Raw genomic sequence first — 25,982 nt, forward strand, 5'->3', positions numbered from 1 at the left:
TACACAACAACAGCGTTATGAAACCGCAAACGATTCATCTCTGTGTAATCTACAAAAGCGCAAATTTGTGAAAATGGTGACGTCATGCGCAAGTGTGTTAGTCTATAGGCACGTAGTGTTTCTTTACAAAGTGACATCGCCAACTACTGGCCTGGCAGCATAATACAGCGTTTTTAGTCATTGTGAACGGAAATTGTTTTACAATATTGTCGTCTTTACACGAAAAAAGCAAAGGTAAAATGTTTCCATTTTTCGTTGTCCAGTAAACGTACCCTTAGTTTTCATTGTCACTGTTTTGTCCAAGTTTAGTCATTAATTAGTTGCTATGGTCCCCGATTAGTGCATCACCTGTTCCGTTTCATTGATTTCCATCCTGTGTATTTAAGGCTTGTCCACACTAATATGTTTTCGTTTGAAAACGCATCTTTTTCTCTCCGTTTTGGCCTTCCGTCCACACCGAGAAGGTGTTTTTGTCAATGAAGATGGAGCTTTTTGAAAACCTTCTTGGATAAATTGAGTTGAGGTGTTTAAAAACAATGAAGCATGTTTAGTTATGTGATGCATATTGTACCAATACTATCTATGGTTATACCAGCATTGCTGTGCCTGCTATTTACTTTCATAGTGTTGCTAAAGATAAATGATCCTTTGTAGAATCTCCATATTACATTCCTGAAAAGATGACAGAAGATTTACTCGCAATTGCTGTCCTGCGTCAAAACATGATGACAATTGCGTTTTAGTCCTTATGATTCTGAGTGCGACCTGGACTCAACTATGAGTGGTGGGATATTTTGCTAATAACATAATCGTGCCAGAAGTGAGAACTTTATTATGCCTGCTCTCTCTGTATCATCTTGTAAGCTTTTATTACATTTTACGCATGCGCAGTAAGGACATTTAAGCATTTTCCGACATTTCAGTGTGGATGAGCAACATTTGGAAAATGATTGAAAACACTAGTGTGGACGGGGAGCGTTTTGAAACAAAAACAGTGTTTACAAATGTTTCTGGATTAATGTAGACATAGCCTAAGCCTTTCTCAGTCTTTTGTCTTGTGATAATGTTGTGAATTGTGTAGTCTTGCTCTTTGTGTTTATTAAATATTGTTTCATCGTTCATTCTGTATCATCTTTGGATCTTTAATACAGCAAACCCTGTGACAAGCGGATAAGAGTGATTCGCTTTGGCGTGGAATCAAATGTACACTCAAATAACACCAAGGAAACAAAACATTGGAAAAGAAAATAACATTGTGGTTTTAATAGCTCTTAGGTACTTTAACAGGCTTAAGCTGCCCACACATACACGCACACACACACACACACAAACACAATGTGATTTTGAGACTGTCAGAAGTAAAAACCCCATCTTGAAACTGGTCCTGCGTTATGTTTCTGCCAGTCGAACTGCAGTCAATCTGGATTCAAAAAGCTTTGATTCACATTTTCACTGCTGTTACTTCACTGAAGTCATCCATGTTTGTTCAGATAACTCTCCGTTATTGTATGGGTGGCTCAAGTATCTTAGTGATCTGTCTTTCATTCATACACTCATACTCGCACTGAAATGTGGAAATGAAAACATGTCTTTAACTTCTTAAATTCCATTTGATTTGATTTCCATCCAAGATTGTTCTTTGCATGGTCCTCCCTCCTTTAAACCGTATTTCTTTCCATTTAAGGCCCTGTGCCACCGTTGCAGAGGCGGGACTCTGAGCACAAACTGCTAATTAAGACATTTTTGAGTGACAGCGTGTAGTTCCTCCTCAATGGGCTTTGGGTTTAGCTCCACCAGGGGTGGGATCCAGGGGTGGTCCGCCACCCTGGGCCAGGCGACGAAGGCTGTTCAACAGACAAAAATACAATTGGAGTATCATTTGTGCTCTGTCATAGATTTAGAGAACCAATGTTTGTTTATTGTTTGATGGAAATCAGATCTAGCCAATAAACTACACAAATATCATGAGTCTCTTTGAAGCGCTGATATCTGCTCCCAACAGATGGCGCTATACTCACAAGTCCTTTATGTTCTCAAAACGGGTTTGTACTGCTACAAAGCAGCTGTCCACTTTGTCCTGTAAAAGAAGGGATTGCTTTTTTATTAAAGAAAAACATAAAACCAGCATGAAATCGTTAATCACAATTATTCGTATGGCAATTAATCGTCAACACAAAATTCATGATTGTGACAGGCTTATCCACTATATTAATAAACATTACAAAAAGTGTCTTTAGAAGTCAATATATTGTTTTATTTCCATATCATTGCACATAATCCATAATTCCTTATGAATCACTTGGATGTCAATTTCATGTGCTAGTTCATTACAATTAATTATAAATTAAAATAATATTAGTGTACAAACTTAATCAGAAAGACTTTCTCTGTAAATAAAAAACTTGATAAAAATTACAAATTAAATAAAAAAATATTTGCAAATATGCTGTGGGAAGTTACATTGCACCAGATTTAATGCCAGTGATGCCAAACACATTGTAACCGATTACAACAAGCCAGCTTGAATAGTGTGGATTAGATATTATAGATATGGAGAAGCGGAAGATAATGTAATCTGTGAAAAACAGCTATAGTATGATTTTGATTGAGAGCTTTCATATGAGGCGTATGCACTACTAGTAGGGTACTGCATTATTATTAGGATTGAATGTACAGTATTTTAGCACTATACTATACAATTTTCAAGAAACAGAGATACAAAATAATATAATATGTCTGAAGTGAGGTGGAAGATCCACTAAAATCATTTTCAGATTCAGTTATAGAGGATCTAGATCTTGTCTGGTGCAAAAAAATCCCTAATGAAAACCACAATGCCTGATGTCACTGCATATAACATCTGTGACTTTTGTTTCTTATTATCCACCTTTTTCCTGAACGCGAAAGTCTTGCCCGACTCGTAGCTGAATTGTCCTTTATATTTCTGGTCTCCGATGTTTCAAATCAAATTAGTGTATTTTTCAAGTAATGTTTAACCTATTAAAAAGCACAAGGCTCCATAGTACCATCACTTTACAGTGTCGCAATGACTGTCTTTTGTCAGTGCCTCACCCGTCAAAGTTTAATTTTTATCATGGAAAACAGATGGGTGCTCACATCCTACATACAGCTGCCGATCGGGTGAAGTTCAGTTTTTTTTTTTAAAGCTTTAATAATGTTCAAAAAGTTTCTGTTTAATTAATTCAGTTGCTCTTTTTACCCCGTTTTAACAATGGCTTCCTATATGGAGACCGGAACGGGACAGCATCCAAACGGAAGTGAGAATCCATCATGGCGTTGCTCATTGTTTGCTCCGGAAAAAGGTGGATATACAGTATTATATACAGGCTTTTGAATATGAAAATACTCTGACTAAAGTTTACAGAGGAATACATGAATATGCATGAGATGCCACTGTCATTGTAGAGATTGTGTTACCTGGTGCCTTGTGTAAAACAGAGGGACAGAGAAGACAGCAATCACACCTGGACACCACATGATGACAAGAGAACTAGTTAGAAAAGCATTTCAGCATTAACTTCTCATAAAACATCACTAACACTGTATACTGTCTTAATGTCATTGCATTAGATAATACAATAAAACATTAGATAAAATGTTACATATATTTTTAAAAATATGCAAAAATACACATTGCAAGCACAATGTTTCACAAAAAGATCTTTAGGTATTAAAAAAAAGATATATTAGGTTTAAAGGTGCAGTAGGCAATTTCTGAGAATCGTTGTTCATATTTGAAATCAACCCAAACAAACACACCCCTCCCTTCATTGCTCCGCCCCCAAAATGTTCGCTGTTAGTCACCAGCAGCACACACTCAAAACCAATGTTACTCAAAACAATGCAAACTCAGCGTCCATTTTCAGGCCTTCCCGCTTCTGTCTCTCAGGCGCTGGAAAGCTTTTCTAATATTAACAGGAGTCTTAAAGCTCTTGCCTGTTCATGACCATTCTTTTTTCAGTGATATCCCTCTGAACTTTTCTCTTTTGTAATGTCTCTCAGCCATCTCTCTTTCTACAGTCTTTCTACAGCTCTCTCTTTCCGCCCCCATCATGAGTAGACATGCCCCCTACTGCTGATTGGCCACAAGTTTCAACAGTGTTTTTCAGAAATCACTTACTGCACCTTTAAATAGATATAGGGCCAGATTTAACCCTCTTTCTGTGTTAATAAACAACTGTGAAAAAACATTCAGTAAAAAATTTGCGATTAAAAAGCATGGACAGTTATTTTTGAATCTGACCTTACTGCATGTGCATTTGTAGGAGTCAATTTACTGGTATTTTACGGCATTTTTGATCACTGAAAAAAAGCATGTCTTAACCCCAATTTGTGCTTGACATGGCTGCGATAGTTCTGTGCTACTCTTGGTAGATTATGGAAATAAGCTGCTGCGTCTGTGTTCTTTAATTTACACATTGTCAGTAAATGACCTGCAGAAATTTCCACTCCCACTGTGCTTTTATGGGATTGCGGTCTCACGCTAATTTGCCCTCTTTAGTAAATCAGGTCCCATACAGGCAAGAAGTATTGTGGTTGTCAAACTTTAGTGGAAGGTTCATAGTTAATGTAATGTAATACAAAAGTGTTCAAATCTTTTTGAGGCCACTGTATATGTGTGTAGATTTGCGAGCTATAGAATAACTACTGACTGCAAGTTACACAGCATAACTAAAAAATAAATGTTGTAAACATGGACAACATACCGATGATGAGCAAGGTAAGGCCATTGCAGAGGTTTCCCAGGAACGTGACCAGATACATCAGCAACAAGAACTGGGAATAACAACAAACATTTCATTACTCGATTCCTAAATGTTTGTGTATACAAACCAGTAAATATAGAAAACACAAATCTGATTCCACAAGCCACCTCAGCATTCTGTCAGAACGTGACATCCACAGCAGGATGTGATGATTGTGAGATTGTTATCTAACACTGTGCTTCTGGCCCGTAGAGAAAACTCCAGCTTGTCCTCTTATATCTCTCAGTCAGGAGTCTCTAGTCACCAAGTCTGAAACTGGAAACTGCACTCAGGACAAGACCCTCTTGTGTCCTCTCGTCTCATACTACAGAAGACCACATGTGTCCCATGTCACATACCACACAGGTCATACTGTGACTCTAAGTGACCCCCAGAAACTTGAGGACTGAAGAGTTTCAGCTGAAGACTCTGCAGTGCTACGCTGAATTTATCAGTTTAGACGTGTCTAAAAGACACTTTTATAGGGCTGGTCCTCCAACATATACAAAATAATCATCGATTTATGATTAAATTGTAATAAAAAAATATAAAAACAACTTGAAAAACAGACTTATCAGGATTGTGTTCATAGTGAAAGTAGAAACACATTCACAAGATCAGAAAACTGTAAAAGAAATAGAAATCACTAAAGAAATCTTTTTTCTCCTAGACATAAGTTTAGTTAAGACAAACTCTCGGATAGCTTACAAAGATTTTGTATTGTGAAAAATTATATTTTATTTTATAAAAGTGATAAAAGCATATAAAGCAGATATATACAGATGGAGCTAGGGAGGAGGAGGGTAAATGTTGTACCACCTGTGCTGCTGGACTGTAGTCGAAGATGACGAGGTGAGTGTCGGTATTTAAATGTTAAAAAGAGGGGAAAAAAACAGTGCTTTAATTGGATAAGAAGGGAACCAGTCAAATCTGCCTGCGACATATAGAGTTTCTTAACTGATTTAATCATTGAGAATAAAGGCATAATATGTAAGATTTTTGGATTAAAATATCCAAAAACCACTAGAACAATGTTATATATTTTGTTAACTTGTGTACTTACATTATCCCAAATGTTTCCAAGAATGTTTTAATCCAGAGAAATAATAAATTTTAAAAAGGACATGGACCGTGTTCGTCGCCTTTTAATGTCATCATACCTGCGTTACCCTCGATTTCCGTTTTTTTTATTTTGTAGAAACCATGGAAAGGACGCTTTAATATATTATGTGTTTTATTAGACAGATGAGCAACTGTTTGGATACACATCAGCAGAAAACTAATCATGTTATATAGCTCAACACAGTAAGTCTTATTGTTTAAATCTCGTTTTCTTGATTTACAGCGAGTACCATGTTTACCATGACTAATTTCGATCTAGCTTACTGCAGTGTGCAACAACTGTCTCATAGCAGCCGCCAAGGGAACACACAGAGTAGCATTATAACAACTTTCAACACACAAATGTACCTAATATGATAAAACAGCGCTGCTTTACCCCACATACGCTTGACCGGAAAAAGCTCCACTGCTCTCGAGCTGTGTGTCGCGCTCGTCTCTCATTAGCAATCACTCCAGCGGCCTCGATCCGCTCCAACGGCTTTCAGCCACACCCTACTTCGTACTACAGTAATGTTAATACATCTTTAATACATTAGCTCATCCATGAATATGATTCATGCCCGAGTCCAGTCGGATTCTTTTCCACTGGCTGTAGATGTGAAGACGACACCTCCCATGATTCCCCGAAATCAAGACGTCATCAAGCTACACCTTTGTTTTGAATAAGCGACCTCTAGTGGTGAAAAATGACATATTGTGCCTTTAAACGTGGATTTAATTTTTATACATCTCTGCTAGAATCAGAAGAGATCTCAACAATGTCTCAAACTGCACTCAGATTGGCAAGATACCAAAGTCTGCAATCAAATGTCAGAGATCTCAAATTCTCAACAAATTCTTCCAACAATTGCATATATGAGATGCTATTCATATTATTGTTATAGCTCAAAATATTCACTGTATTTAATGTTTATTTACTGCTTTGTTTTTCTGTTTTCAGGTGTAAAACTCTACCATAAAAGTTAGGATAAAAACACAATAGCAATTTATAATGCATTATTTTTGAGAGAAAATAATGCATTATTAATTGCTATTGTATTTTTATCCTAACCTTTATGGTAGAGGATAAAAATAATGTCTGGGAGACACTCCATGTCAAGTTTCAGGCCTGAAAATACACGCCAAAACACTGTCAGAAGTATTTCATGTAGCAAGTCTTGAGTGTATTTAGAGTAGCAGCTGTTAAGTGCATAGCTGAGAGGCCTGAAATAATGAAAACTCATTTCTGTCCTCTGTTGAGGACCTTTTTTTTTCTTTCTTTTTTTAAATTGCTACAGTTGTCCTGAAAACATCTTTGGATTTATGAATTTCATGGAAAGAGAAACAATTAGGTATGTTATTTTGTAATTATAATTAGTATTTGATGTAGAGTTCATTTTATTTTTCATGTAAATGGATAAGCAAGAAAAAAATTATTTAGTTTCTTCCTGTTAGGGAGACACTACAGGTCAATAGTGAAGAAAAAAAAAAACATATTCCTATGAAATATGATACAATGAAACATTTCAAAGGTGTTTCTCATTAAAATGTGTTTCTAAGGGTTTTCTCAGGAGGATGAAGAAAGAAAAAAAAGGGCACATTCAGGTACTGAATATAAGAGGAGACCAAAAAAGATAAAATGAGAATTTAATAAATAGAAGTGGACAAGAGAAGATATGAAAAGGATCTCTTATGACAGGCACTACAGAGCACAAAATAATGTGAATCTTTCTGAAAGAGAGATGTTCTGTCAAGAGAGAGAGAAAGAAAAAACACTAAGAGACAGATGACTCCATTTCCTATTTCATGAATGTGGAATATCACTGTTGTATCACACAGATTCAGGATATGGGTGTTAAGACGAATGAATTTTATACAAGACTATTAATTCCCAGGTCTCACCTTGAGCGAGTTGAAGAGGTTGCCCACAAAGATGAGGTTCCTCAGTGTGTCCACGGCAGAGCAGGACAGCACAATAGCCCTCTGCACATAGTGCTGAGCCTCTTCTCCACTTAAACTGATGTCCAAGTCAAGATATGACCTGCAGCACACCAATGCATACAGAGACACAGCCGTAAACACTTTGAAAACACAGATATTAAATGTAGTTATTTTTGGCATCAAGAAGACGCATTTATCCAAATTATAGCCAATAGTTTCTTCTTCAAAAGTTGCACAGTTGCTTTTTTGTCCCTTTGAAAATAAACTCTTCACACTCTCACTAGTTCATTCATTTAATTTGTCTTCTAATAATGTCCAACAGTGGCATCACAGAAGAATACTGTCATTTTTTTCTTAAACTCAGAAATATTTCCACCACCGTGCAATTTCCATCACATCTCATTTATTTGTATAGTGCTTTTCACAATACATATAGTTTCAAAGCAACTTTACAGAAAATGTAATTTGTGTTTAATAGTGTTCTGTGGCAGAAATATAAATTTTTGTAATAAAATCGTTATTTTTTTGTAATAAAGTCTTTTTTTCCCTTTCTAAGGTTAATCTCATAGCTACCATTTTATATATATCCTGAATATATAAAATTAAATAATATTTTGGACAAAATTACAACTTGATCACAAGTGACAATGAAAAAAATTTAAAATTAAAAAAATTCTCTAGCTCTTCATTGATTTTTAAAGAACTTCATTAGGGGCAAAAAAATTGTTCACAGTGGAAATGATGCAACTGAGGGACATTTGTTATGCATGTAAAAATTGATATAAATCAAATGAACGCTGCACACTTAGTTACTTTTTATGCAAAGTAATGCGTTACGTTACTTTTGCGTTACTTTTTCTCACCTGAGCTGGGCTTGCTGGTTTGTTTTTTAACAAAAAAAAAAAAAAAAAGTTATATTTTTGGCAAATGTAAAGGCCCTTTCACACCAAAAGAGAAAAGAATAAGCCTCAGGCTGGAAGTGCAAATCCACACCTGTACAGTAGTGGGCGCAGCTCACAAACATTTCGGCTGTGCTGCCATTCTGGACTGCAGAAGAATAGGATGCAGGAGCAATATAACAATAAGCCGAAGAAGCAACAGCTTGTCATGAGAAGCTTCAGCAGCGATTGCGGCAAATAGGCAACGACTTTTGTTACAGTTTGTGGGCGCGAATCCCGTGAAACAGAGCATTTTTTCATTCCTATGGAAGTTGAAAATGCACACTCTTCTCTGCTTGCTCCACGCAAGTTTTTTGACTTGAGGAAGGGGTTGTAGCAGACCAATCACAGTGCTTGTGGTCCCCGTAGAATTGACGTGTTGTTACATATTTGAAGAGGTGCACGTCAGGCTACACATGCAACACACAGCCTACGCCGTAGCTACAGCATACACTCGACGCAGAAGTATAAATCAGCCTTTAGCAATATAAAAAATGAAAAAAACTGATGAAAACACAAATGTGATGTTTATCTAAAGTCATTTTTGCTTAGTAATGTTGACTTGTATCACCGAAGGTCAGCAGGAAAGTAATTGGCAAAGTGAAAATGAGATTAAATACATAAAGTATATTTGTATTTAACATTAAATTATTGCAGGTTTGCACAATATCCTGAGTTTGCATTTCAATGTTTATATTAATTTTGAGGAATACTGAATTTGTTTTTGTGCGAGTGAAATTTAGTCTAAAAGTACAATACCCATCATGTTTACACAACGCACACAATACTTCTGCACTTACTCAGTCAAAAGAAGAGGTCTCAGTCAATACATGGGAAAACAAAGTAACTTGTGTTACTTATTTGAAAAAGTAACTCAGATATTTTGTTGTAAATTTAAAAGTAATGCGTTACTTTGCTAGTTACTTGAAGAAAGTAATCTGATTGCGTAACTTGCGTTACTTGTAATGCGTTACCCCCAACACTAAAGGCTTGTAATGTCAAACTAAAAGGTTCACTAAAGGCTTGTAATGTCAAACTAAAAGGTGCTTTTCACAATACATATAGTTTCAAAGCAACTTTACAGAAAATGTAATTTGTGTTTAATAGTGTTCTGTGGCAGAAATATAAATTTTTGTAATAAAATCGTTATTTTTTTGTAATAAAGTATTTTTTTCCCCTTTCTAAGGTTAATCTCATAGCTACCATTTTATATATATCCTGAATATATCAAATTAAATAATATTTTGGACAAAATTACAACTTGATCACAAGTGACAATGAAAAAAATTTAAAATTAAAAAAATTCTCTAGCTCTTCATTGATTTTTAAAGAACTTCATTAGGGGCAAAAAAATTGCTCACAGTGGAAATGATGCAACTGAGGGACATTTGTTATGCATGTAAAAATTGATATAAATCAAGTGAACGCTGCACACTTAGTTACTTTTTATGCAAAGTAATGCGTTACGTTACTTTTGCGTTACTTTTTCTCACCTGAGCTGGGCTTGCTGGTTTGTTTTTTAACAAAAAAACAAAAACAAAAAAAAAAGTTATATTTTTGGCAAATGTAAAGGCCCTTTCACACCAAAAGAGAAAAGAATAAGCCTCAGGCTGGAAGTGCAAATCCACACCTGTACAGTAGTGGGTGCAGCTCACAAACATTTCGGCTGTGCTGCCATTCTGGACTGCAGAAGAATAGGATGCAGGAGCAATATAACAATAAGCCGAAGAAGCAACAGCTTGTCATGAGAAGCTTCAGCAGCGATTGCGACAAATAGGCAACGACTTTTGTTACAGTTTGTGGGCGCGAATCCCGTGAAACAGAGCATTTTTTCATTCCTATGGAAGTTGAAAATGCACACTCTTCTCTGCTTGCTCCACGCAAGTTTTTTGACTTGAGGAAGGGGTTGTAGCAGACCAATCACAGTGCTTGTGGTCCCCGTAGAATTGACGTGTTGTTACATTTTTGAAGAGGTGCACGTCAGGCTACACATGCAACACACAGCCTACGCCGTAGCTACAGCATACACTCGACGCAGAAGTATAAATCAGCCTTTAGCAATATAAAAAATGAAAAAAAACTGATGAAAACACAAATGTGATGTTTATCTAAAGTCATTTTTGCTTAGTAATGTTGACTTGTATCACCGAAGGTCAGCAGGAAAGTAATTGGCAAAGTGAAAATGAGATTAAATACATAAAGTATATTTGTATTTAACATTAAATTATTGCAGGTTTGCACAATATCCTGAGTTTGAATTTCAATGTTTTTATTAATTTTGAGGAATACTGAATTTGTTTTTGTGCGAGTGAAATTTAGTCTAAAAGTACAATACCCATCATGTTTACACAACGCACACAATACTTCTGCACTTACTCAGTCAAAAGAAGAGGTCTCAGTCAATACATGGGAAAACAAAGTAACTTGTGTTACTTATTTGAAAAAGTAACTCAGATATTTTGTTGTAAATTTAAAAGTAATGCGTTACTTTGCTAGTTACTTGAAGAAAGTAATCTGATTGCGTAACTTGCGTTACTTGTAATGCGTTACCCCCAACACTAAAGGCTTGTAATGTCAAACTAAAAGGTTCACCCAAAAATGAAATTTCTGTCATTATTTACCCATATGTCGTTCCACCCTCATGTCGCTTCCAGGTTCTATGTCTGAACGCCGACTCATTATTGGCCGGCTCCTAAGTCAGCATCACACGCATGTATCATGCTGCTCACGTGAACAGCATCGACCAATACAGAGCCGGCCTTCTGACGTAGAATCCAGAAGCGCTGCATCGTCTCTACAACGTAAACAGTGTAGGAAACTGACAGGAAAGAGAAGAAATTGTTGAATAAAGTCGTTAATAAGTATTCTTGTTGCTTCATAACATTAAGGTTGAACCAGTATAGTCACATGACTATTTTAACAATGTCTTTACTGCTTTTCTGGACCTGGAATGTGGTAATTAAGTTGCTTTCTCTTGGGGATCAGAAACCTCTCGGATTTCATGAAAAATCTCTTAATTTGTCTTCCGAAGATGAACGAAGGTCTTACGGGTGTGGAAATAATGACATGAGGCTGAGTAATTAATGACAGAAATTTAATCTTTGGGTGAACTAACCCTTTAAACTAGACTGTCAACCCTGTTACTTTTCTCAAGGCACTGTTAAATCCCATCATATTAAACAATATTGTTTTAGCTTGAGAAAGCACATCACTTTAAGGTAGTCCTTGTTTGACATAGTATTTAAAAAAGAAAATCATGACAAAATTTAAAGGGCACTTGTTGACCCCCACATAATACTGTACTACAACCAAATGCCCTCTTCATGGTGCATTTGCACTAAGGTGAGGACATGTTGAGAAAATATCTGGAATCAAGTAATTAAAAACTGGAGAAGAGATGAGAGACTCACTGGAAGGGGTGTACTCCGTCTCCCAGCTGGAGCACATGCAGAAGCTTGTAGTAGATTCTGACTGAGATGGTGAAGCAGATGATGGCCAGGGAGAGAGTGGACACCACAGTGATGATGCTCAGCTGGAACAGAGACAGCAGCCCCACCACCAGCCCTGTGAACACCATCCCCGTCCGCTCCATATCCTTCCAGTAGATCAGGTCCATTACTACAAGGAGGTAGAAAAAGGTTTGGGGTTTAAAACTACAAGTCGAGACTACAAATGGTTTCCTAAAGACTGTGGTTGACAAACAAAAGCAGATGAAACTAGATTTGAGTGGATGCTAGGGTGCTGTGGGTGGTTTCCAGGGTGTTGCTTTGTGGATGCTATAGATATTCAGGGTGGTTTCTTAAACATATGTCTCTATGACATCTTACTCCTCCAGTGTTCTCAAAATACTCCAATGTACTCCTTCAATGTCACTTAGAAACATAATAGCATGGCTCTCCTAAACAAGTCGTATAATTAGAGGTATCATTCACGTCTGTATCACAAACAGTGTGGGACATGTCAAAGTTTAACACTTAGGATTGAGGTTGTGTGAGCACCTCTAATAAAAAGGATGAGAAGCTTATTTAAGTAGGACATGTGCTTGGATCAACATACTTGTTAGCCCTGAAACATTCAGATCAACCAATCAGATCTTAAGGTTAGGCTTAATGCTTGACATCCTTATCAACCAATCATTTAGGGCAAGGTTAGGGATAGGCCCTTGAGTGGGTGATAGAAACCAAAGGATGTTGTCCCAGAAGCATGTCTTAGTTTGGCAAATTATGTTTCCACCTACTTTTTCAGCAGGAATGGTTCAAGAAGTATTGTTCCTATAGGGATTTTCTTTCATCTTTAAGTCTTCCTTAAAGCGTTATAAGTCATGAACCAAATCTACCAGCTACAATGTGAATTACAAAATTACAAACATTGGTTTGAAGAAAAAAATGAGGTGGAAATTGGAGAAAAAAAAACAGCGACTGTGTCTAATGAAGGAAAGAACTACAATCCCATGAAGCATTGCCAATGACAATCAAATTAAAAACAATGGATAAATATAAAATAATTTATTTAAAAACGTTGGATGTGTAAATAGAAACTATAAATTAAGCTTCTTGCAAAATATGCATATGGAGTGCTTCATGGGAGTGGATGTGTGTTAAAGTGTTTTAGACAATATTTCTTGCAAAATCATGGATAATGTAGTTTTTCACCAAGAATTGCACTGTTAAGGCCCGTTCACACCAAGAGCAATAACTATAAAGATAACTATAAGGATAACTATATTTGTGTCCACACCAACAAACGATAACGGCTGTTTATTCTAAACTCACGTGCTGCTGTTTCAAAGTGGTTTTTGCTGTTTTGCTGCATTTACACAGTTTTAACCAGCAGATGTCCTCGGCATGCTATGTTTCAAGTGAATAGCTAGTGTAATCGATCTAATCTAACAGTGAATTTAGCTGACGAAGTCAATATAGTGGAATAAAAACAATGCCTAGTCTTTTTGTTTGCTAGCCTGGCATAATGATTTCATCGTTAATACTTCTCAGCATTTATTCCGATGGTGTGGCAGATTGTTTCCCATATATCCATTTTCTTTAAAGTCTCCTTGAAAAGTGGGTTTGACTTGTCAAACTGTGGTGGCTTTTTCTGGACATCGGCGATTAACTTCTCCGCAATGTCGTCAGCCATTTTAAATGCGCGAGCCCTTAAATTGGAACGGATTCTGATTGGCTGTCAGTGTTTTATAGTTCAACAGCTGGAAAAAAATCATTCTGAAAGTGATCCCAACGATATCGTTATCATTATAGCTTTTATATTTAGAATGATTTTTATAACTATATCTTTATCGTTATCTTTATAGTTATCATTCTTGGTGTAAACGGGCCTTTAAACATGATTATTTAAAAAATGTGTTGAAACAATGCAGGCTGATTGCTTCAACAAAAGCATATACCACCGATTAACAACCTTGTGGCTCACAGTAGATCTGTCTTTAATGTTTTATAAGTTATCATAAAAAATCAATTCCACTATGGAGAAAATGAATGGGATTTTTACTTCCTGAACCTGATTGTTGCGCACTATGAGATTTGAGACAAATGGATGGAGACAAACCTTTGCAGAACAGAATCTTAAATATTAAAGTGTAAAGTTCTCAGGAAAAAAAAAATGGTAGCAATTTTACAGTCCTGTTCCCCATGTACATACTATGTACTTATTTTAGTTATTACAATAACTGGGTAATAACTAGGTACTAACCCTGAACCTATCCCTAAACCTAACCTTTACCCATGTAGTTCTCTTATATTACCCAGTACTTTCTTAGGTAAGTATATGTAAGTGCACATACTGTAAAATAAAAAGTGCAACCAAAAAAATATATGAATAACTTAACAAATTAAGTTAGTAACACATGGACAGATATAAGGCAGGACAGGGAGTGACACTGTAGTGAGGTAAGCAGCTGTTTATAGGCTAAATTCTTGCGTAATGATTTGCGAGATTAGATTAACTACAGTAGCTCCTCCCAAACCTTTGTTTAGAACTCTATTTTTTAAACAAACGCCGAAACAGAATGTTACATTAAGGAATATCAATACAGTTATGCTTTGCAAGCACTGTAAGGATGCAATGTAGATAAATGTGAATCAAAACCTCTTGTAAGAAAGGATAGAAATGTCAAGGCTAAATGAGTGGGTGGGGTGGTTTAAGTTATTGATGACAGGGAGACAAACTGCAAGGAGACTTTTGGGCTGACCTTGGCTATTTTTAGTCAGTGTAGGAAGGAAAAAAAACTAAGAATTTAAAGTGGTCTCTTAAAGCACCTGCTGACAACACTCAACCTTTATCCCATTGCCCGTACTCTCCTAGAATCTCAGTAATGAGAACAGCTTTACTTTTTCATAACAATCACTTCTCAGTGTTATAAAGTCAGTTTTATACACTCTCTGTGCACTGTCTAAAGGAACTTGTATAAGCAAAGCAATAGCTCACAGGCTAATACTGTGGCTAATCCATTCAGAATTACCTCAGCGCTAATACCATTCATGTCTGTCGTGCAACTCTGAATGGTGGACCTAGCAGCAGGTGGATGTACTATTTATAACATCAACGTAATGTGTAAAAAGCCCCTAGCTTTAGACACAACTGTCTATTGTTATGCCAGGTGGCCTAACTGACCTGTTTGACGTGGTTAGCTTTAGCAAGCTTGTCAGCTCAGGCAGTATGGCTATCTGTAAACAAACGCAGAGCTAATGACATCCTAAACTAGCTTCTAAAAAGGAGCAAATTGTTTACTTTCAGACTGAATAAAAATGATTAACCAATATATTTTCAAAATCTCAGTAATGTTAACAACAAATGCTGGTCATTATCAGTAAATCGCAACCCAGACAAAGTGATCAGTATCATCCTGAAGGGTTTTATTTTTTGGTAATGATTCTGACTACATTTTCCCACTTATTACACAGCTACTTACCAAATAAATAAATAAATGTTTATGAAATATTGATTTGCAACTTGATGCAAAACATATAAGAAAGTAGCATAGTTATATAGGAAAATCAGTCGCTTTCAATGATTAACTTTTAGCAGTCATTGTACAAAATATCTGACTAGCGAAAGCTGCAACTGGCCAATCAGAATCATGTATAGTGTTAGAGTTAGTAAATAATAACTGATAACACCCACCTATCATAGATTAATACCATCATGCCCATCAAATACATATTGTACATACATAAAACATAACCACACACAATCTAGGTATGAATCATGAAGTTAAACTCCTGAATGGATACAAAAACACATTTTCATTCATTCTCCATTTCGTACACAAACACACAACTTCTAATATCATGAAATACCACACATATCACTTGGTCGCATAATCAAAAACCATAAAAACAATATTATAAACTCGACTGAAATTCCAGCACAGGATTAAACTTCCAACTCTTTGCTATGTGGTTCAGACAGGAATAAAAGTTCACTAAGTGCACTCAGCTTAAATTATTCTCTATGGGTGACAATCATATTCTGAAAGCACCAGTTGTGTGTATTTCCTGGTTCCTCACCTTTACTGGTCATTTTGGAGTCTTCATGGGCCGATCCCTCTCTGGCCTGTGTCTATGTCCCTGATCTTCTCTGAAAACCCCTCAAGCTGTTTTTGGCTGGGCCTGCTTTGTCAGCAGCCCCCCTGGCCCAACGACCCAAAAATAAATCTGCACAATTGTGCCCGCCCCATTAAAGAAGACAGAGGCAGTTAGACTGACATAGTGGGAGGATACAAATACACTCGCTCACAAATACATTGTACATACTGTACATATACCTGAGATCAGTTTACACTAATTAACGATGTACAGTAATAGCACTGTAAACCTATAACATACACTCACCAATAGGGCTGTGAATCTTTGGGTAGAAAGCGAATCGATTCGATTCACGATTCATAGGTGTTCGATTCGATTCAAGAACAATTTTTGCTAATTCAGAACGATTCGATTCGAGACGATTCACATTAAAATTCAATGCGATTCAAATAATTCGATTTGATTCTGCATTTTTATATGTATTCATTAGGGTTATTGAAATGCTTCCCCCAATGTGTCTTAGTCAGGGTGCGAATTACACAGCGGCCTTTAGGAGGTCAGAGAGCAAGGGCAAAAAACAACCTTTTGTTGAAACAAGTTCATGTTAGTTCTTAAAGGAACACTCCACTTTTTTTGAAAATAGGCTCATTTTCCAACTCCCCTAGAGTTAAACAGTTGAGTTTTACCGTTTTCGAATCTATTCAGCCGATCTCCGGGTCTGGCGGTACCACTTTTAGCATAGCTTAGCATAGTTCATTGAATCTGATTAGACCGTTAGCATCTCGCTCAAAAATGACCAAAGAGTTTCGATATTTTTCCTATTTAAAACTTGACTCTTCTGTAGTTACATTGTGTACTAAGACCGACGGAAAATGAAAAGCTGCGATTTTCTAGGCCGATATGGCTAGGAACTATACTCTCATTCCAGCGTAATAATCAAGGAACTTTGCTGCCGTACCATGGGTGCAGCAGGCGCAATGATATTACGCAGCGCCTGTGACCCCCTGCTTGCACAGGGAGCGTGCCTTGTAACCATGGAGACATTTGTGAGAGACGCTGAAGCAGCAATAACCAACAGGAGCAGAAGCGTAGCAGATCTATTCCGCCAAAACCAAATATATCAACATTGTGATACCATTACCATGCCAAACACTCCAAGAGTTTTCATGACAGAACTATCCCTTTTTTAAAAATTCCTAAAATCCTTTATATATTTACTTAAAGAAGCAACACTACATAAGAAATTAAAGGTGCCAAAAAAACAAAATAACGACTTTATAGATACAACAATATCTAGTGATGGGCGCTTTCAAAACACTGCTTCATGAAGCTTTACGAATCTTTTGTTTCGAATCAGCGGTTCGGAGCGTGTATCAAACTGTCACGCCCCCCAGTGGTGAACCATTGAAATTTCTAAACGCTTATGATGTAAGGAAGCCTCGTTTACTGAAATCACATGACTTTGGCAGTTTGATACTCGCTCCGAACCACTGATTTGAAACAAATGATTTGTAAAGCTTCGAAGCTTCATGAAGCAGTGTTTTAAAATCGCCCATCACTAGATATTGTTGAATAAAGTCGTTATTTTGCTTTTTGGCACACAAAAAGTATTCTCGTCACTTCATAACATTAAGGTTGAACCACTGTAGTCACATGAACTGTTTTAAATATGTTTTTAGTACCTTTCTGGGCATCTGAAAGTGTTAATTGTCTTGCTGTCAATGGAGTCAATGTCAATGAGCCATCGGATTTCATCAAAAGATGAACGAAGGTCTTACGGGTGTGGAACGACATGAGGGTGAGTAATTTTCATTTTTGGGTGAACTAACCCTTTAATATTTGTTTTCATATGCTATATCCTGAATATAAGTGTTTTTGTGTCTTTGTAGCTTGTGTTTAAACCTTCTTTAAACTTAAACAAGTTAGAAAGCCTGCCAATGCAGAAACACTAAAATACCTGGTAAGTATATGATGGTTTTTTTACTTAAGTTCTTTTATTTATTAGTAATTTTTTATTATTATTATTTATTTATTGTTTTTTGTATTTTCCTCTCCTCTACATGGCGTATCCTTTCTGTGGAGAACCATGAATTTTCAGCTTGCTGGGATTTTTTATTTTTATTTTTTTCATTGTATACGTATGTGGTTAATTTGAGATTCATTGTTTTGATAAATATATTTGGATAAAAGCATCTGCAAAATGAATAAATGTATATTTATTGTGCTGTTTTTAATGCGCATCTACTCTTCTGCTATGCAGCTCAGCTCTGCTTATGCATGATACTGTAACATGATATTGACATTGTGAACATGAACATCTGTTCTTCTGCATGATGACAATTTCTGTACTGGTAACGTGAATACTGTCTGTAATGTCTGTTTTGAACACAAATGGCTCCTTATAGTCAATATGCTTCACTAGCCCATGAGAATCAATTTTGCCACCACCCTTCTAACCACCATACGGGAAGCACATGCCAACCATAATGGTTCTGAGCTGTATAGCACATACAGACAGCATGACTCTGCTTTTTCTGGTCTGTGTGGAATAATAAAGATGGACTGGCCAGGAATCCACTCCGTAGCATCAGCCCATTATGGAAGCAGCCCCTGGAGTGTGTTACCATGGAGATGGAAACTGTAACCTCCAATAAAACGTGAGCATTTGTATTCACATGTGGGAAGTCTGTGCTTCTTGTGAACAAGAGAAACCATATCCCTAGTATCCATTTTACATATTGACATATTGACTAGCAAAATGCTGTCAGAAAACTACCAGGCTCTAAAGAATACGACAATGAAAGCAGGCTTGGGAGCAGGTAATTGCTTATAGAGATGGGAAGTGATGTCTAACCTGCTATCTGGATGCAAATTATTGGCCCCTCAGATAAGTTGAGAGTAGAGCACCACTGCTTACAGATCTGTTCTTCCTGAGTGTTACGTCCAATGGCAGGAGGCGTTGTATGTGATGGGTCCGCCATCTGCAGGGTGGCTGTGGTTTCCGTGGCAACAGAAGGGTCTGACCTGTGAAGCTGTGGTACTGCCGACGTAATCCACAATTAATCACCACGAGTTTATATATGACACACTGATTCAATGCAAAGGGTTAATAAAAGTTTTCTTCTCTATATATATTTTTTGCTTATACCATTATGAATAAGCTGTAAAAAATATTTTATTTACACACACACACACACATTTAATTTTACATTTTTAAATATTTATTATTTTACACAATAATTTAAATTATTTTAATTTAACAAATTTTAAAAAAAATTACAGTGATATAGGCAAAAAGACATTTAGAGAGAAATATATATAATATATATATAATTTTTATTTCATTTAAAATTTTTATTTAATTTATTTTTATTATTTATATTTTATATTGATTAGTTTATATTATAATCTGATATATTAATATAATCTGATCTCAATATTTCAAAAAACAAAAAAATGATGTATGTGCCAAAAGTCATCTGACAGACAGGAAGTCCACTTTCTGTCTAAACTTTTTTTTTTTTTTCTGTTTTGTTTTTTTAGTGATTCTAGTTAGTAGTGTTGTTAGTAGTTGCTAGGGCATTACTAGGTCGTTCCCAAAGTATTTTGAGGGGGTTTTAGTGCATTGCTATATGATTCCTAGGGTTTTCTGGGCCTGGGTCTCAATGTGCTTACTATCCATCCTAAATAGTATGTGACATTAGTAATATTCAATACTATTTAGGGCGGATAGTATGCACATTGGGATGCAGGGTGGGTGTTTTCTTACTGGCCCACTTCCTAGTAGTTTCTATGATATTCTGGCCATTATGGATCAGGTCCCTTTAAAGGATTAGTTCACTTTCAAATAAAAAATTAGCGCAAGCTTTACTCACCCTCAAGTCATCCTAGGTGTATGACTTTCTTCTTTCTTATGAACACAATCAGAGACATTTTAATAAATATTCTGATGCATCCGAGCTTTATAATGGCAGTGAATAGAGTTCACGAGTATGAGCTGAAGAAAGTGCTACCATCCACATCCATCCATCATAAATATGTGCTCCACACGGCTCCAGGGGGTTAATAAAGGTCTTCTGAAGTGAAGCGATGCATTTGTGTAAAAAAAATATCCATATTTATCAAGTTATTAAGTAAAATATCTAGCTTCCGCCAGACCGCCTTCCGTATTCAAGTTACGAATAAAGTGTAAACTGGCGTCGCGTCAGTTAAACTTTTTCCGCAAGTTGAATAGGGAAGGTGTAGGACGTAGCGTAGGCTTTTTGAACTGCAAGAGTTTTACACTTTCTTTGTACGTTGAATCTGGAAGGCGGTCTAGCGGAAGCTAGATATTCATAACTTGTTACAATTTTTTTTTTTTTTTTTTTTTTTACACAAACACATCGTTTCGCTTCAGAAGGTCTTTATTAACCCCCCAGAGTCATGTGGAGTACACGTTTATGATGGATGGATGTGGATGGAAGCACTTTCTTCAGCTCATACTCGTGACCCCTGTTCACTACCATTATAAAGCTCAGATGCGTCAGGATATTTATTAAAATATCTCCAATTGTGTACGGAAAGAAGAAAGTCATATACACCTAGGATGGCTTGAGGTTGAGTAAAGCTTGGGCTAATTTTCATTTGAAAGTGAACTAATCCTTTAAGTGTCAGGTTCCTTTAAACAGATAGTTCACCCAAAAATGCCTCATGTTGTTCCAAACCTGTAAGAGTTTCTTTCTTCTCTTGAACTAAAAAGATTAAATTTTGAAGAATGTTGGTAACCAAACAGTTGTCGGTAGCCATTGACTTCCATAGTATTTTTTTTTCCTACAATGGAAGTCAATGGCTACCATTAACTGTCTGGTTACCAACATTCTTCAAAATATCTTCTTTTGCGTTTGACAGAAGAAAGTAATTCATACAGGTTTGGAACAACATGAGGCTGAGTAAATGATGACAGAATTTTCATTTTTGGGTGAACTACCCTTTAAGGCTCCTTTGGTGTCTATCTGTTGTCTAATGCATAATGTGCACATGCAAACACATATTTGTTTTAATTTGCATACAATGGTAATTTTTATAAGCACCTGTTATTTGCTCATTTTGATGACTGCATGTTCGGATGCCTGAGATCTCCTCCGTTGTTTCCCATGTCCCTGTGTCTTTATCCTGAAACTCCTCCACCCTGTGACTCGGTGACTCTAGCGTCCACGTCAGGCTCTCCTTCTCCACGTCTCCCTCCCCTTCCACAGTCAAGAAGTCATGAGGGTCCCACTCCACAGCAGGGGAGTCTGGATGTACCTGGGTATCCAGAGTATCCGTGCGGTGCAGTGAACCACGGCTTCCCCTCCCCCCAGTCCTGCGGCGCCCTGAGTCTCTCCGTGATGAGCCATCGCTCTCGGAGAAGGCAATGTAGGAGAAGGTGAGCTCAAAGGAGTTCTGACGCGGCGTGCCCCATACGGATGAGCTGCTGAGACATGCGTCATCATCCTCGAGGCCTTCCTCATCGTCCGACCATTCCCTGGCTGTCTGCAGTTCGGGGAAGTCAGACTCCTCATTTCCACCTGAGCAAAAATGGTATATGTTTATGACTGATACAACAGCCTCAAGGGTTATCAGGGGCTATAACAGATGTGGATATCAGGAAAACATGCAAAGATAACCGAAGCACTCATATATTTAAATATATTTAAATATAATGTATGAAAATATTACCATCTGAGCAGGGAGGAGTGGAGTCAGGTGTTGAGTTCACTGTTCCAAATTCCTCTGAAATGAGAGAGGAATATAGGCCTATGATGCTCAATCTATACATGTAAGAATATATAATCTATATATGCAAAAAATTTCTTCTGTAGCTTTTTTATTGCCAATATGTAAACAGCTAGTAACGAAACTTCAAAAACTAGGCCTTACACGCCTTCCTAGGTTGTCTACGAAAACCTGTAGACTGATTTTTATGTGAAGGTCTCGGGACGTTTTTGCCGGGAAAATCAAAATGTGACGTTTAGGCGCGTTCTCGAGAGCTTTTCTTTCGTTTCACATGCTTACAATGTTCAGAATAATGCCAAAATAACTAATTTCAATGTGTCATGCAAATAAAAGGAATTAATTCAAACTATTGTCTGACATAGCCAGATCTATATAGTCTAATGTCTCAATATACTTATAATCAAATTATCATAACAGAAATTTTAATTACCTCATCAGTTGACATGCACGGTGAATTGCAGAGCGGTGCAAACATCTCCATATGGCTATGATCAATTGTTTTCTTAACAGCTGTATTCTCACCTCTGTCATTTTCTGTCGTGTGTTTATTTTGTTATCAACAGGAAAGCGTGCAGCACATTTACATATTCATCTAAACGTCGCTCTCAGCAGCGTGGACTGCGTCTGGATATGCTGCAAATGTCAGTATCTCAGTGAGGCCTCCATAGCCAGCAATGACAATTCCTCTCTCAAGATCCATTAATGTACTAAAAACATATTTAAAACATACTTAAATCAGTTCATGTGAGTACAGTGGTTTAATATTAATATTATAAAGCGACAAGAATATTTTTGGTGCGCCAAAAAACAAAACAAAATAACGACTTATATAGTAATGGCCGATTTTAAAACACTGCGTCAGGAAGCTTCGGAGCGTTATGAATCAGCGTGTCGAATCAGTGGTTCGGAGCGTCAAAGTCACGTGATTTCAGCAGTTTGGCGGTTTGACAGGCGATCCGTATCATGATTCGACACGCTGATTCATAACGCTCCGAAGCTTCCTGAAGCAGTGTTTTTAAAATCACTATATAAGTCGTTATTTTGTTTTTTTGGCGCACCAAAAATATTCTCGTCGCTTTATAATATTAATATTGAACCACTGTACTCACATGAACTGATTTAAATATGTTTTTAGTACATTAATGGATCTTGAGAGAGGAAATGTCATTGCTGGCTATGCAGGCCTCACTGAGCGATCGGATTTCAACAAAAATATCTTATTTTGTGTTCCGAAGATTAACGAAGGTCTTACGGGTGTGGAGGGTGAGTAATAAATGACATTATTTTCATTTTTGGGTGAACTAACCCTTTAAGTTGCTAGCTGCAGTTCACTTAACAACCACCACCAGTGTCGCTAAAAAGGGTTTCTGTATTCTACATAAAGGCAATCACTTGACATTTTATAGTCCTATTTAAAAGTAATAATAATAATAATAATATAGTCATTTGAAGTAATCATCATGAACTGTTAAATACAGAAAATAAACAATAAAAAGACTTAAAAATATGGCTGGTCATGGTGCCATGAAAATATATAGAAGTTTTGCCCAATGCTATTAATTGAATTTGTAAAGTTTATGTGGAAATAATTCAGTAGCATAAAATAAATTAAAGCTTACTTATTTATGCTGAATTGTTGTTATAGGCAATTTAAGTATTGTTGTAAATGACTGAAAACTGTATCAAAAATAGCTTATACCTTGACACATTCCAACCAAGTGATATGCTACACTCTGATATCTGAAACTTTAAAATATATTTTAATTAAATTACAGGTTGCAACAGTTTTTACCACAGTGCAAGGCATCCGCTGTCAGTTGCTTTATCTGTACAAAAACAGCCTGTCATGCTGCTTGATATTACATACATACTGGTATTTGTTATCATATTATTTGAACTTATTATTGTAATCATAAATGCACTGGTTTGTAGTGCACATAGTTTTACCGTATTCTTCTAGTTATTCACCTATAGCGGCTAATTAATTGGAAATCTGGCACATTCACAGGAAATAGCTTACCTCCACATTGAAAAATAAGGTGGATAGAAGATGATTACATCAAATAGAAAGGTGAAAGTTCTCAATTAATTAGCTAGCGCAAGGTTCCTAGCTGACAAAAAAGAAATGTAGAAAAATCGTGTACCCTATTGGGTATGTGTCATCATCACATCACAATACATCCACGTCACTATATGAGCCGAAAACGGTTTGTAATCTTTCTGTACCATGTGCTCAACTTATAATAACAAGTAAACTAGATACAGATAGCACAAGCACAGATGGGAATTCTGCTAAGTATTCACAGTTATGACAGCAGACAGAAACTCTAATTACAAAGTCTACACCGACTATTTCAGATAAGCCAAAACAAATTATGTTTGGTCGCTTTTCATGTTGGTCTGACAGATTATTCCTTTAAGTGGGCAGTTCTTGCAGAGAATATACTGCAAAGTCAACCAGGCTTAGCCAGCTAAAGTGTATTTGAATATTATGGATATCCATAAAAGAGACCTGTGATAAAAGCCTCTGAGCTTCCATTTCATCTTGGGATGGGTGAAACAAACCAAGCAACAGAGCTTTGTTCAGATCTTGAAGTGAGAGGTTTCCTTTGTCAGCTCCCTTGTTAACATATTATACAAAAACAAGTGTTGCATTTTATGCCTGGTTTATAAAAACATATACTTCGTGCCATATTAATATATTTACATACTTTGTTAGGACTCTCATGTAGCAGAGCCATTAAAATAATCATTATTGAGTCATATATAGTACATTTTAAATTTGGATCTTCTTAGCTATGGTAATAGTTAACCATAATATTGTATTATTGTTTCACAAATACTTCTATTTTTACACAAAAATTACTTTAAATGATAATTATATATAGCATGTTCATTGACCTCTGTTGAAGACCCCTGATTTAAATATCCAATTTAAGAACATTCACCAAATCCCTTCAAATATCCCCATGAAAAGTAATAGATATGACAATCTATTAATATTGATAAAAAACAAAGCATTTTTCAGTGTAACTACAGTATAATTCACTGTAATCAGCAGCTGTTTACACTCACATACTGTAAGACAATTAAACACAACCCAATTTGTGTTTAAACCAAATCATGCCAGATTATCCCCATTATTCATCCCTCAAAAGCATTTGTAAACAGCACTAGTCTCATGCAGATGCTGCATACACATATACACTGCAACATCAGCAGAATCCAGCAAAACAGACGGATGAATGAGTGTTGAAGCTAACACACAACCAAAATGATGCATCAGACACAAAGCAAGAGAATATGAACAGCTACATACTGTAGAGAGAGAAATACAGAGACATAGGGAATAAAGGAAGGACTCACTGCAGTGGGAGAACCCTAAAACCTGACCCATGCTCCATCAAGGCACCGCTGGGCCCATCCAGTCTGGAGTCCCCTCTCTCCTCTGCTGAATCGCTGCCTCTTTTCAGCTCCCTCACGCTCTGTGTTCCTCATGCACCCCTCCCTCCTTTAGTGCACTGCTGTTTCTCTTTCTCTCACCCTCCCTTCTCTTCATCGGCCCCTCCCAGCTTCACTCGCTCTCTCATTCTCTGCTGCAGCCAATAGAGGGTGGATGAAGAGACCTGACTCAGAATGCCACTATGAGTGAGTGTTATCAGTATGAGTGCATCCATGTGTGTAGCTCATCTCTGCCATCTCAGATCAACATCCTCTTTATGTCCATCTGCTTGCATTTAACAAGGAAGAACATGTTGCACCCTTAAAATTCAGCCTTAAGATGAATTTATTTAATTTTAATTAGCACCTTTCAAGAGGAATTACTTAAGAGATTTAACAATAAGTGAAACTAGTATATTTTAAATAAATAATATTTTAATTAAATTATTTTAAACAAATAATACATTTGAAGTCAAAAATAAGCTACTATTAGTAATAAATAA

General features: G+C 36.6%; 1 protein-coding gene across 2 annotated transcripts; it reads right to left on the bottom strand.

The window, feature by feature from the left end:
- Positions 1 to 1,235: 1,235 nt before the first annotated feature.
- Positions 1,236 to 25,570, bottom strand: rtn2a (reticulon 2a). 2 transcript variants are annotated; one of them, XM_051863809.1, is made up of 10 exons: positions 25,405 to 25,570; positions 21,982 to 22,035; positions 21,354 to 21,830; positions 19,139 to 19,324; positions 12,157 to 12,364; positions 7,770 to 7,908; positions 4,728 to 4,797; positions 3,439 to 3,485; positions 2,019 to 2,077; positions 1,236 to 1,844 (listed from the first exon to the last, which is right to left on the bottom strand). In XM_051863809.1, the coding sequence occupies exons 1-10, from the start codon at positions 25,433 to 25,435 to the stop codon at positions 1,769 to 1,771; spliced, it is 1,347 nt and encodes a 448-aa protein (XP_051719769.1). In that variant the 5' UTR covers positions 25,436 to 25,570; the 3' UTR covers positions 1,236 to 1,768. The 2 variants fall into 2 exon arrangements, with proteins under 2 accessions (XP_051719769.1, XP_051719770.1); XM_051863810.1 differs by lacking the exons at positions 19,139 to 19,324; positions 21,354 to 21,830; positions 21,982 to 22,035; positions 25,405 to 25,570 and adding an exon at positions 16,267 to 16,511.
- Between the last annotated feature and the right edge of the window lie 412 nt (positions 25,571 to 25,982).

The sequence above is a fragment of the Ctenopharyngodon idella genome, chromosome 15 (assembly GCF_019924925.1).
Source record: "Ctenopharyngodon idella isolate HZGC_01 chromosome 15, HZGC01, whole genome shotgun sequence".
Taxonomy (NCBI): Eukaryota; Metazoa; Chordata; class Actinopteri; order Cypriniformes; family Xenocyprididae; genus Ctenopharyngodon; species Ctenopharyngodon idella.